Genomic DNA, 11,520 nt, shown 5'->3' with positions numbered 1-11,520 from the left:
AAGTGTTCACGGCCCACCCATCTGTCCACTTAACCACGGCAGCCATTCGGCTGACGTGTTAAGTGGACAGATGGGTGGGCCCTGTGCATTTTCAGAGCATGTTATTTTAATGATCAATCAATTGATTGTGTGTCTTTGATCAGTATACTTTACGTTCCGATTCATTACGATGAAAACACATTTTTCAAGGTTATAAAGAAAACATACCAAGATTTGTTTTTACATTACTTTTTTATATGAATGTGTTTTGCCAATTATTTTGGGTCCCACTTGCAATGTCCTCAGCTCCTCACGGCCCACCACTGTGGGCGCCGGCCCACAGGTTGAGAATCGCTAGGATAGGAGATCATGGGGACTGCTGCAGGAGACAAGTGTGGAGATGATAGGACATAGGAGCAGCTGCATCTTTGGTCATAGGTCCATCACACAGTAAACACAGGCAATGTGCCTGCTCAAGGATAGAACTTAATAATTACAGACAGAGTCTAGCCGTCTATAAGAGGTCGGTTTGTGTGTGTGTGTGTGTGTGTGTGTGTGTGTGTGTGTGTGTGTGTGTGTGTGTGTGTGTGTGTGTGTGTGTGTGTGTGTGTGTGTGTGTGTGTGTGTGTGTGTGTGTGTGTGTGTGTGTGTGTGTGTCCGGTCTTGCAAACCGCTGGACCAGTCATTGCCAAATGTCTTGTGCACAGACATAGCCTATCTCCACTAATCTTTTTTAAATATTTAACTGTCATTTGCTAATGGAATTCAGTGGGATTGGGGGTCTGACCTTAATTGCCCACAGTCATATGTCTTAGATACTGTATGCTCTCCAATCTCTCTTGTAGAGTGTATTATGTAAGAAGAGAAGAAAGGTATAACACCATAATTTTTCATTGTCACGTCTCTTGGGAAAACTGCAGGTAATTTGGCACATTTGACTGTGCCAAATTGGAGAAACCTCACCTAACAATCACCTACACAAACCAACACATATACATTTCTATGAACTTTAACCTTTCACCAACAAAACAAAATCCTCTGTAGGTCAGTTCACTTTTGAACAAGCTCACAATGTGTAAAAGTATCAATTTTACATTGTGTAGATCAGCTATTTTCAAAAGATTTTTTATACATTTGCAAACTTGAAATGGGACATTCTGCATAATGAGTACTTTCCACTTTTTGTACATTTTGACACCAATACTGTTGTACTTTTACTCAAGTAAATTGTGAATTCCGGACTTTTACTTAAAAGTAAAATTGATACTTTCACATAAGTAAAAAAAAAACATGAGAGTACTTTTTCCACCACTGCCATTATTTTGGTTCACGTCATTCCAGCCCAGTTGGTGGCGGTAACGCGCCAAAGAAAACCTTCAACCGGAACCGGAAGAAATAGTGCAGTTCCATACATTTTTTGACCACATTGTGTGTTCGCGCGGTACAGTGTGATCTAACATGAATGAATGGTTTATATCATGAATGAATGAACGTAAACGTGTGTGGTATAGATCGTCCTGCAGCAGAGTGGATCGTGCTTTGACACAGAGCAGTAGTGAACACTGAACAGTCCTAGTGAGAGTAAACAGTGTTTACACTTCATCTGATCTGACTGGTAAGTTCTGTGGAAGCACAGCATGAGGCTAATGCTAACAGCTAAAGCAAAGACTAAGTTACAACACATGTTTTCACATAAACTTACTGAAACATAAAAAATTATGATTTTCGTCTGTTTTATCTGGTGGCTTCATTGTAGCTGTAGAATACATCTCTCGTAGACGTATTTATGATTCTGACGTTTTCAATCTACGAGAGTTGTAGGGTTCACCCCCCATGGACACAGAGACTGTCAGCACTATACTCCGTAGACTCTCCAAACATGTACAAATTGAAAATAAAGGTACTTACCCCCATGCCCCAAATGTTAACTCTCGCTACGGGGTAGTAGTGTAATGTAATAATCCATATCTTTCAATAAAGAAGTGTTTTAATGCCGTCTGTGGCCGGTTCTGTTGGAAGTTCCCAATGGGCGGTAGTCACGCGCCCATCTGGTGAAACCCGGAATTACACTCAATGTAAACAGGAAGTAAACGAGGGTGAAAAAATGGCGTTCGGCCACCGATGGCATTAAAACACTTCTTTATTGAAAGATATGAATTATTACGTTAAACTACTACCCCGTAGCGAGAGTTAACATTTGGGGCGTGGGGGTAAGTACCTTTATTTTCAATTTGTAAATGTTTGGAGTGTCTACGGGGTATATAGCCCTGGTTCAGAGCGTTAGTGAGTTCCCTCTAACGCCTTGGAAGACCCCTCGCTCTGCGCATGTACAAGGAATTCCACTGCCCTGCCAGCGCTCAAGAGTAGTGAAAATAAACTAAACCATTTCGCTACTTACCGAAGCAAAGGCTGTTTTGTGTTGTTGAAAGTCTATTCTCTGAATGCGCGGGCCTCTCAGCACCCCACCTACTCTGTAAAATACACTTTTTGGGCAGAAAATAAAATATGTCAGCGAGACGGAAATTATTTTTATTACTCCACAGTGCCCTCTACAGATCTGGAGGATTTGCTTACCATCAACCAAAATCTGTAGAGGGCACTGTGGAGTAATACAAATAATTTCCGTCTCGCTGACATATTTTATTTTCTGCCCAAAAAGTGTATTTTACAGAGTAGGTGGGGTGCTGAGAGGCCCGCGCATTCAGAGAATAGACTTTCAACAACACAAAACAGCCTTTGCTTCGGTGAGTAGCGAAATGGTTTAGTTTATTTTCACTACTCTTGAGCGCTGGCAGGGCAGTGAAATTCCTTGTACATGCGCAGAGCGAGGGGTCTTCCAAGGCGTTAGAGGGAACTCACTAAAGCCAGATTCCATTCCCCAAAGCTCGGTCACTCGCTCACTCTCCTCGCTTCCTCCACTCGCGCCTAAGCCCCGCCCCTGCGAGGAGCCGAGGATTATTTGTGAGGACGAGTGGTCGAGTGGTTGCCGTCAAAGGATCGGACTGCACTGGGTCCGTCATTTCAAAGCGACAGAAAATTCCGCGATCACTTATGACGTTTCAAACAGCTGGACCAGAGCCGTGGATGAAAATATACATGCATAGAATAATATGCAGGTATAGAATAATACAGAATATAAGAATAAACAATTCATCAATGTGGATGGCCACATTGTTATATTTATAGTTAACATTTTGTGCAAAGCCATTTATTCCTGAAATAGTGAACGAAGCGCCAGGATGATTAAACATTTATGAATTAAATCCTGACCCGTCCCTCTTTTTGCTCTTACAGTCCCCAGACCCCCCACCCCCCGCAGCAGTCCCGCACGGCACTGCTGCTTATAACAGCCACCGTATATTACAGAGTATGTCTGACTCTGAATTACATCATTCATGCAGGGTGGCCATACGTCCTCTTTTCCCCGGACATGTCCTCTTTTGGGGGGCTGTCTGGGGGGTTTCATAAAATCCTTCAAATGTCCGGGGTTTGAGAGTTTGGGTGATATCCCTCCCACTTCTGGGACGAAGAAAAAAGAAAAAAACTCAGACGATTTTGTGATTTTGCTTGATATTGTTTGATAGCGAAATAAATCATGACTGATAGACATGAAAGAATACCCTTCACAGCTAATAGAGAATTTTAAATTTTAAGAATCGGTTCAGAATTGAATGAATACGGCTATAGTTAAAGCGTAAAGTGTCCTCTCCTATATTCAGTCTATATATAAATACAATACATTATTTTAAACATAATCTTTGTCACAGTAATTTATAGTAGTCCATGCACTGCATTGAGACATGCAAGGAGAGAAATGAACTATCAGCTTTTGAGACAGAATAAGTGTGCACAATATATTACAATGTATATAATTGTATTATACTTTATATCGTATTGTTGCGTCTTTTCAGTCAATTTACACTGTGTGTGTGTGTGTGTGTGTGTGTGTGTGTGTGTGTGTGTGTGAGATGCGCAAGTGATCGGCGGGGGCGAAGGGGGGGGGGGGGGCAGCCGGTGGTTTCGGGTTTCAAGCATTGTTTTTGTGGCCACATGTGGAGGAGGACCATGTATACGTCACGGGAGAAGGGAAAAAACAAAAAAAACGTGTACACGTGATGCGGAAGTCTGCCGCGGAGGAGCTGTGGAGAGTGGTCGAGCCTACACTTGATGTACACTCGCTAAATGCGGAAGTAGAGAGCCGACTCGGCTCCTCCACTCGACTCCACTCGCCTCCTCCAAGAAGCAACTGAGTAATTGGAATTTAGCACATCCGGTTTGGAGTCGAAGTGACCGAGTGGGAGTGAGCGAGTGGCCGAGATTTTCGGGTTTGGAATCTGGCTTTACGCTCTGAACCAGGGCTACGGGGTATAGTGCTGAAAGTCCCTGTGTCCATGGGGGGTGAACCCTACAACTCTCGTAGATTGAAAACGTCAGAATCATAAATACGTCTACGAGAGTTGTATTTTACAGCTAGTGCCATTGTATAGAGTGGAGGCTACATGTCAGTGTTGTATAAATCTGCCTCTAGGCTGCTTGTCATGAGTTGACCATTGTAATCCAGGGGTTCTCAACCTTATCATGTCAAGGACCCCCAGAATGATATGTATTTGGCCGCAGACCCCCATCTGAAAATGTTTTGTGCCAGGGACCCCCACAAGAGAAGATTTGTGTTAAACAATAATTAATTAGTAGAAGTGCCCAGTTCTCCTCTTATCCAAATTAATGACATGTTTTCCTGTGTTCCCCTGAAGGACCATAACCCTGGACACAAATGGCTGGAATATTGTTTGAAGATATTTTTGACGTGAAAGACATTGATCCAGATGGCAAGAAGTTTGACAGAGGTGATTTTTTATTTATTTAAATTGAATACATTAACAAATTGCAAACAGTGCAGCAGGTACAAGTACAACTACGCAAGTAATGATAAAAGGATGACACAAAAAGCCCTGCGGGCTGGTTTCCATTGTGGTCCTATGTTATGTATCGTCTCTGTCGGGTGGAAACCATATATGTCCAAATCTGTTACTTTTCAGGATTAAAATTCAAAAGTAGGTCGAGCTTGTAGATCTGCTACTTTTGACGCTGTAGTATGATCAAGTAGTAGGGGCTTCAATTTATGAAAATACACAAAGTTAAAATATAGAGATCAGAGGTTTCTGCCCGATAGCAACGTTATAATCTGACTTCAAAATAACATGAATCAGGGAATGAAACATCAACACCTGGCTGGCACTAGCCCCTTTCGGGACCCTGTTTACCTTTTTTATATTTGGGAAGGCGGTATCCAGGGTCCCTTGTAGCTCAAAACACGCTTTCTCGTACCGGCGGCTACCACTGTCTGGTCTCGGGCTTATAGCTCGTCGCTTAGAAGTTGCAGAGATTTCTCAAAGGTACCAACATGAGCAATACTAACGCGCGAGAAAGCGGCATTAAAGCGCGCGGCTCGGCGATGCCGTTTAACATTTTTAATAATTTAGTAAAACTTAAGCTCCTCTCTCACACTCTGCTCCACTGCCCATGTCCCGCCTCCCCGCGGTGACTGACAAGCTGCGCGTCCTACCATAACTCTATGGTTCTACGTTACTGCCTCTGATTGGCGAGCTCCTACATGCTTGTATGACAATCACAACGCGAGGAGGCGGGACATGGGAAGTGGAGCTGCAGGAGCAGAGTGTGAGAAAGGAGCTTAAGTTTTACTAAATTATTAAAAATGTTAAACGGCATCGCCGATCCGCACGCTTTAATGCCGCTTTCTCGCGCGTTAGTATTGCTCATGTTGGTACCTTTGAGAAATCTCTGCAACTTCTAAGCGACGAGCTATAAGCCCGAGACCAGACAGTGGTAGCCGCCGGTACGAGAGAGCGTGTTTTGAGCTACAAGGGACCCTGGATACCGCCTTCCCAAATATAAAAAAGGTAAACAGGGTCCCGAAAGGGGCTAGGCTGGCACCAACTACCAGTGACCAAGCCAACATATCAGAGAATGTACTTCCCTTCCAAATGTTTTTATTTTTATTTTATAGTAATCTGTAGATGTGGAATCCAGCAACTACAGCAGTGTATCATTGTATGTTGACTTCAGTTAATTGTAAAACGTTTTAATGATATCCTGTATTGATTCTTTTTTTGCCAGTGTCACGTCTGCACTGTGAAAGTGAATCCTTCAAAATGGATCTCATCCTGGATGTGAACATTCAAATCTATCCTGTGGATCTTGGTAAGCAGCAATGTTTTAGTTTTGGATGGGAAAGAAACAACATTACTAACAGATATAATAGGCATGTCACGTAAGTCAATTGATATAAAGATCTATCGAAGACAAATGAGCAAAAGCTGAAGTTCAAATTGCTACCAAGAGCTTGAACGGCACCTGCTTTTTCATGTAAAGAGTGCATATTGCCGTCAACCACTTAGCCCTATAAATAATGCTTCCTCATACAGTGAATATAGCAGATGTACAAGCTCACAGTGCATTGCGGCACGTTGTGAGCTTGTAGATCAGCTATTCTCGCTATTTCTGAAAAGTGTGAAATAATATGTATATAAATAGTAAATACATTTGGGATGGCGCCAGGTTGAAATTGGTTAAAAGAAGAGAAAGCTACTTTATGACAACAACTTTGAGTTTCCATAACATAACTACTAACCCTAACTAACCCTGCTTGGTAGCCTAATTACTGCAACATGTATTAGTCAATAAATATCATTGCTAGTTTGAAACTCTAAATGTAAACTACATTCAAGGTTTCAGAACAAATTAAATAGTCATGATTCAACACTGAATCTATTACAGCAGTGGTTCCCAAACCTTTTGGCTTAAAATTAGTTGTCTCCCTGGGACCCAAACTCGTGAAAATAGCCAATGTACAAGCTCCCAACGTTGTGAGCTAGTAGATCTGATTTTTTTTTTAGATCTGATTTTTTCTTCTAATTTATAGAATTTCTTAGATTTTTCATTCATTTTTTTAATTCATTAAACGTGATTTTTTTTTCAGGGAATTGGGGGAGGGTTGAAAATCTTTCAAAATAACAATAATCAAAAACAAAATGTAGGAAATGAAAAACAAAGGGATATTTACTCGCGACCCATGAAAACGGGTCCCGACCCATAGTTTGGGAACCAGTGCATTACAGTGTGTTATGAATCCAACATACATTCATGTGTCCCTCTCATCCAGGTGACAAATTCCGTTTGGTTATCGCCAGTACATTATATGAGGATGGAACGCCTGATGATGGCGAGTATAACCCTCAGGATGACCGGCCGTCTAGGTAATGGTGTTTTAAAGTGATGTTGTACTTTGGCTACCTGAAATAGTCAATAGATAAATCAAATTAAATAGAGAATTACTGCAAATGGGTCCAATTGTGTGACACTTAAAGTTTGTCAGTAGTCGGCTCCTCACCACAGCCTTTGGTGTGCGTTACCTTTCCTGCAATATTTATTTTACTCATCAGCGTTATATGACCCAAGTTCATCATAGCTTTACATAAGTGAGACACGTCATCCATGTTGATAACTTAGATTTGTGATAGCTCATCTCTCTCTCTCTCTGTGCTCCATCAGGGCGGACCAGTTTGACTACGTGATGTATGGGAAGGTCTACAAGATCGAAGGTGACGAGACTTCAACAGAGGCTGCCACGCGCCTGTAAGTTATGGCTTTTTATGTAAAATAATAACTGATTTATTGGACTGTACTGTATATGTTGTAGGGAGTAGGATAACGTTACTTACAGTTATCTCTGTGTCTTAGTTGGTCACAATTGAGATAACATTAAAGGACCACTGTTTTTTTTTTTTTAAATAAATTCTTTGGGGTTATTATGCCTTTTTTATTTGATAGTACAGTGAAGAGTGACAGGGAGAAAGAGACGGGGAGTGAAACGCAGCAAAGGCCGTCGGGGCTCTGGAATCAAACCCGCAACTCGCTGTCAGGCTGTTAGTGGCCACTATTAATAATGGCTTTATCTTTTGATTTCATGGTTTGCATTTTCTCTAAAAGCTTTTTTTTTTAAAGATTAAAACATTACAGATCATAACTAGCTAAACATGCCAGACTGCTGGTATGTACTAGTATTTTAATGTCATGTGGTTTTAGGTTGACTGTCTGCATCGTTCTTTCAGCGCTGCGTACGTGTCCTACGGAGGCCTCCTCATGAGGCTACAGGGAGACGCCAACAATCTCCACGGCTTTGAAGTGGACTCCAGGGTTTATCTCCTGATGAAGAAACTGGCCTTCTGAAGTCTCAACTACAGTCCATACAACCATGGTTCTCACTGGTTCTCATTGTCGGGTCTGGGGGGCCCCATCAGGTGTCCGAATGGACCCTTTACGGGTGTGTAACTCTGGGAGTGTACAATGTGTTATCTCACGGACCCCCCCCAATCTATACTGTAGAATCTGCAGTGTTAACTTAACTCTGAGAGTGTACACATGGAACCAAATGGACCCTTACAGGTCCATTTGGTTCCATGTGTACACTCTCAGAGTTACAGACCTGCAAGGGTCCACTTGGACCCCCCCCCCCTTGTGATCCCCGGACCTGACTTTGAGAAACGGTGATTTCTGAGCTGTGCCTCGCCCTCATCATGGTTCCTCTTCCTGTCGGTCTTGACACACGCTGTCACACTGAACTGAAAAGTGACGTCAAAGAAGACAAAAGTGACACATGAGCCCATTTTTCAAAGGAAGTTCAGAAAAAGATGTTTGAATGCTGTAGGGTTGATATGGAAAATGTGTTTTGTTTCATTCCTTCATTTAAAAGGGTTCTTCTAATGACATGGGCTACTTACTAAAGACTGCGACATTACGGAAACGATTAGCTCTATGTGTTTGTCATAGAACGTGTAAATAAATGGGTTTTTTATAATTATATATATATAATTGAGTTTGGCCTGGTTATTACGCTCACTTTCCTTCTTGTATATCTTTTATCTGTGTGTATATCGTTGCTGTCGGTCAGAAATCTCGTATCTCCATCCATATTTCAACTTATGTTTGTGCGTAAATTTGTGCCCTACTTCATCAGACAAAAGTGTCCCACAAAAGTATAAACTCTGAGCTGTAGATCGGCTATTATATGTTTTGAACATAATTAAAAAATAATAATGGTTTTGGACATACAAGGTTTCCACCAGACGGCGACGATACACTGTTTGATCAAGAGGCTCCAGCGCAACATGCAAGTGACATCTATGGGAAAGACATCAGTAAATGCAAATTTTGGTTCAAAGGAACAGCATCTCTTCCTCAGGTGACTGAGAATGTCTATGCAGGACAAACAGACTTGCCAGCAAGAACAGTCCAACTACAGTAAAGAGAAGGTTATAGTACGGTTGCAGCAGTACATAACCCATCATTACAAAGACTAATGCACGTTTGGGGATTTTGTTGGAACAGAAACCAGAGGTGCTGCTCTACAGAGATGTAGGGGGAAAAAAGGTTATTATGGCCATATGAGTCATCCTTCAACATATTCTCCAGTAGTAGATAGATGTGTGGTGTAGGCTACACCAGAGACCGGTACAGGCCTGAATGATTGTCCCCTTCACTCTGTTAATACTTTAAACAACATCAGTAAGCTAGCCTAAATAAGCAACTACACTTAGGAAACAAGCCCCAAAAACCGCAACCCGCAACTACCAATATTTACAAGTGACTTTAACAGAAAAACAAGCCCAAAGTCGCTTATGATAAAAGCGGACTTAGCAACACTTTTGCACTGTGAGTGTGAAGATATCACACTCCAGTAGATGGCGATAATGCAACGCCCATGGATGCCAACCGCTGGGAAGAAGAAGTCTGGCAACATCCGGTTCCCCATAATAAGTAGTGTTGCCATGTCCGCTTATTACAAGCGGACATGGCCCATACAAGATGTGTTTCAAAAATATTCCCAAATTTTCCACATTTTCCTCAAAACTTTAGCCACTGCATATAGAGCATCGCAGTTCCCGCCCCTTCCGGGTTCCACCGCAAAATACTCAATGCATTTTTCCCATTGACATTTCCAAAAATATTTATATCAATTAATTTAAGCCTAGAATCAAGCCATAAAATCATTGATTGATGTAGTTTATTTAGAAAGACATGAGAATAGTACATGACAGTACATAACAGTACATGGAAGTACAAATTCACAATACAAGGTCTACTAAACTGGAAACCCTCATTAAGCATTACGCTTGTTTAAGATGAGGACCCCATGCACACAAATCATGATGAAATATAAGAGGCAGGCAGATATACACACTACTATACAGAATGTCATACAATCAGCTTTCAGGTTACTGGTATGACGAGAGAAAAAAAAATATATATATATATACAAAAGAGGAAAATGAAAGAGGGGGGGGGGGGGGGTAGGGAGGGGTAGGTTAAGACTTAGACAGGGGCCATTTTCGAATTGCAGCCTCCTGAAGGTGTATCTTTAGGGCAGTTTTGAAAGTGAGTAGGGTTTTACACTCCTTTACTCCTTTTGGTAGGGCATTCCACATTTTTGATGAATAGCATGAGAATGAGTTCATACCCTTAGTTGAGCCAAATCTGGGTTGAACATGATCAGTGGAGCTGCCTCTGGTGTTATGATCATGGACTTCATTAACATTTTTGAAGTATTTTGACAAATACAGGGGGATCCCAATGTTGTGGTGTATCTTGAAGACCAGGCCCATAGCAAGTTGCTGTACTCTGTCCTCAACCCTAAGCCATCCAATCCTAGCAAAATGAGCAGGGGTTAGATGGGTTCTGTGATTGAGGCCAAGAAGTAGCCTTACAAGTTTGTTTTGGGATGTTTGGAGCCTTGTTTTTAAGGCCTTGGAGGTGTTGTGATACCATGAAGTGCATGCATAATCATAATGACCTTGAATGAGGGCCCCTGCAAGAATCTTCAGAGTATTCTTACTGACTAGGCGATCAATCCTCCACAAATAGCGTGTTGTTCGGTTGACATTTTTGATCACTTTTTCGGCGTTTTTGTTACCGGAGAGGTTTGCCTCCAAGATGGAGCCCAGGTAGGTAATTTCATCCTTTCTTTTGATGACATTATCACCCACTTTGATCGTGAAACTCTCTGCCTTGCTAAGGTTAGGACTGGACCCAAAGAGGATGGATTCAGTTTTACCCAGGTGTAATGAAAGTTTGTTGTCAGAGAGCCAGATGCAGATCTTGTTGAGTTCGGAGCTGAGAGTTTTCTCAACCTGCAGCCTGTCCCTGTCCGAGACTAGCAGGGCCGAGTCATCTGCGAACAGGAACAGCTTGCAGTCGCAGGCCGATGACATGTCATTCACATATATCAGGAACAGTAAAGGTCCTAGTATACTTCCTTGTGGGACACCACAAGTCACAGGGAGGGGGGGAGACTGGGTGCCGTTTACTTCCACCACTTGCTCCCTCCCTTCCAGGTAGGATCTCATCCAGTTCACTGACGTATCATCAAAACCTATTGCTTTGAGCTTATTGATCATAATTGGGTGATTGACGGTGTCAAAGGCCTTTTGGAGGTCCAGCATGACCATGCCGCAATATTTGCCCTTG

At 42.2% G+C, this 11,520-nt stretch overlaps 1 protein-coding gene across 1 annotated transcript; it reads left to right on the top strand.

Annotated features, from left to right (window-relative positions):
• The first annotated feature begins 1,396 nt into the window (after positions 1-1,396).
• polr2h (RNA polymerase II, I and III subunit H) lies at positions 1,397-8,857 on the top strand. The gene is made up of 6 exons (XM_080432025.1): positions 1,397-1,594; positions 4,731-4,823; positions 6,115-6,198; positions 7,160-7,253; positions 7,549-7,632; positions 8,109-8,857. Exons 2-6 carry the CDS (start codon positions 4,751-4,753, stop codon positions 8,224-8,226), a joined length of 453 nt encoding a protein of 150 aa, XP_080288151.1. The 5' UTR covers positions 1,397-1,594; positions 4,731-4,750; the 3' UTR covers positions 8,227-8,857.
• Positions 8,858-11,520: the final 2,663 nt, after the last annotated feature.

The sequence above is a fragment of the Gymnoscopelus braueri genome, assembly GCF_963280865.1.
Source record: "Gymnoscopelus braueri genome assembly, chromosome: 6".
Classification (NCBI taxonomy): domain Eukaryota; kingdom Metazoa; phylum Chordata; class Actinopteri; order Myctophiformes; family Myctophidae; genus Gymnoscopelus; species Gymnoscopelus braueri.
The sequence above is the reverse complement of the archived record's forward strand: the minus strand, read 5'-3'. Positions and strand labels throughout refer to the sequence as shown.

Bases quoted from the DNA above. Each gene is read 5' to 3' on its own strand.
- polr2h (XM_080432025.1), top strand. From the start codon at position 4,751: ATGGCTGGAATATTGTTTGAAGATATTTTTGACGTGAAAGACATTGAT. The intron at 7,254-7,548 runs GTAATGGTGTTT...GTGCTCCATCAG, and splicing joins CAGGATGACCGGCCGTCTAG to GGCGGACCAGTTTGACTACG. The intron at 7,633-8,108 runs GTAAGTTATGGC...TCGTTCTTTCAG, and splicing joins ACAGAGGCTGCCACGCGCCT to CGCTGCGTACGTGTCCTACG.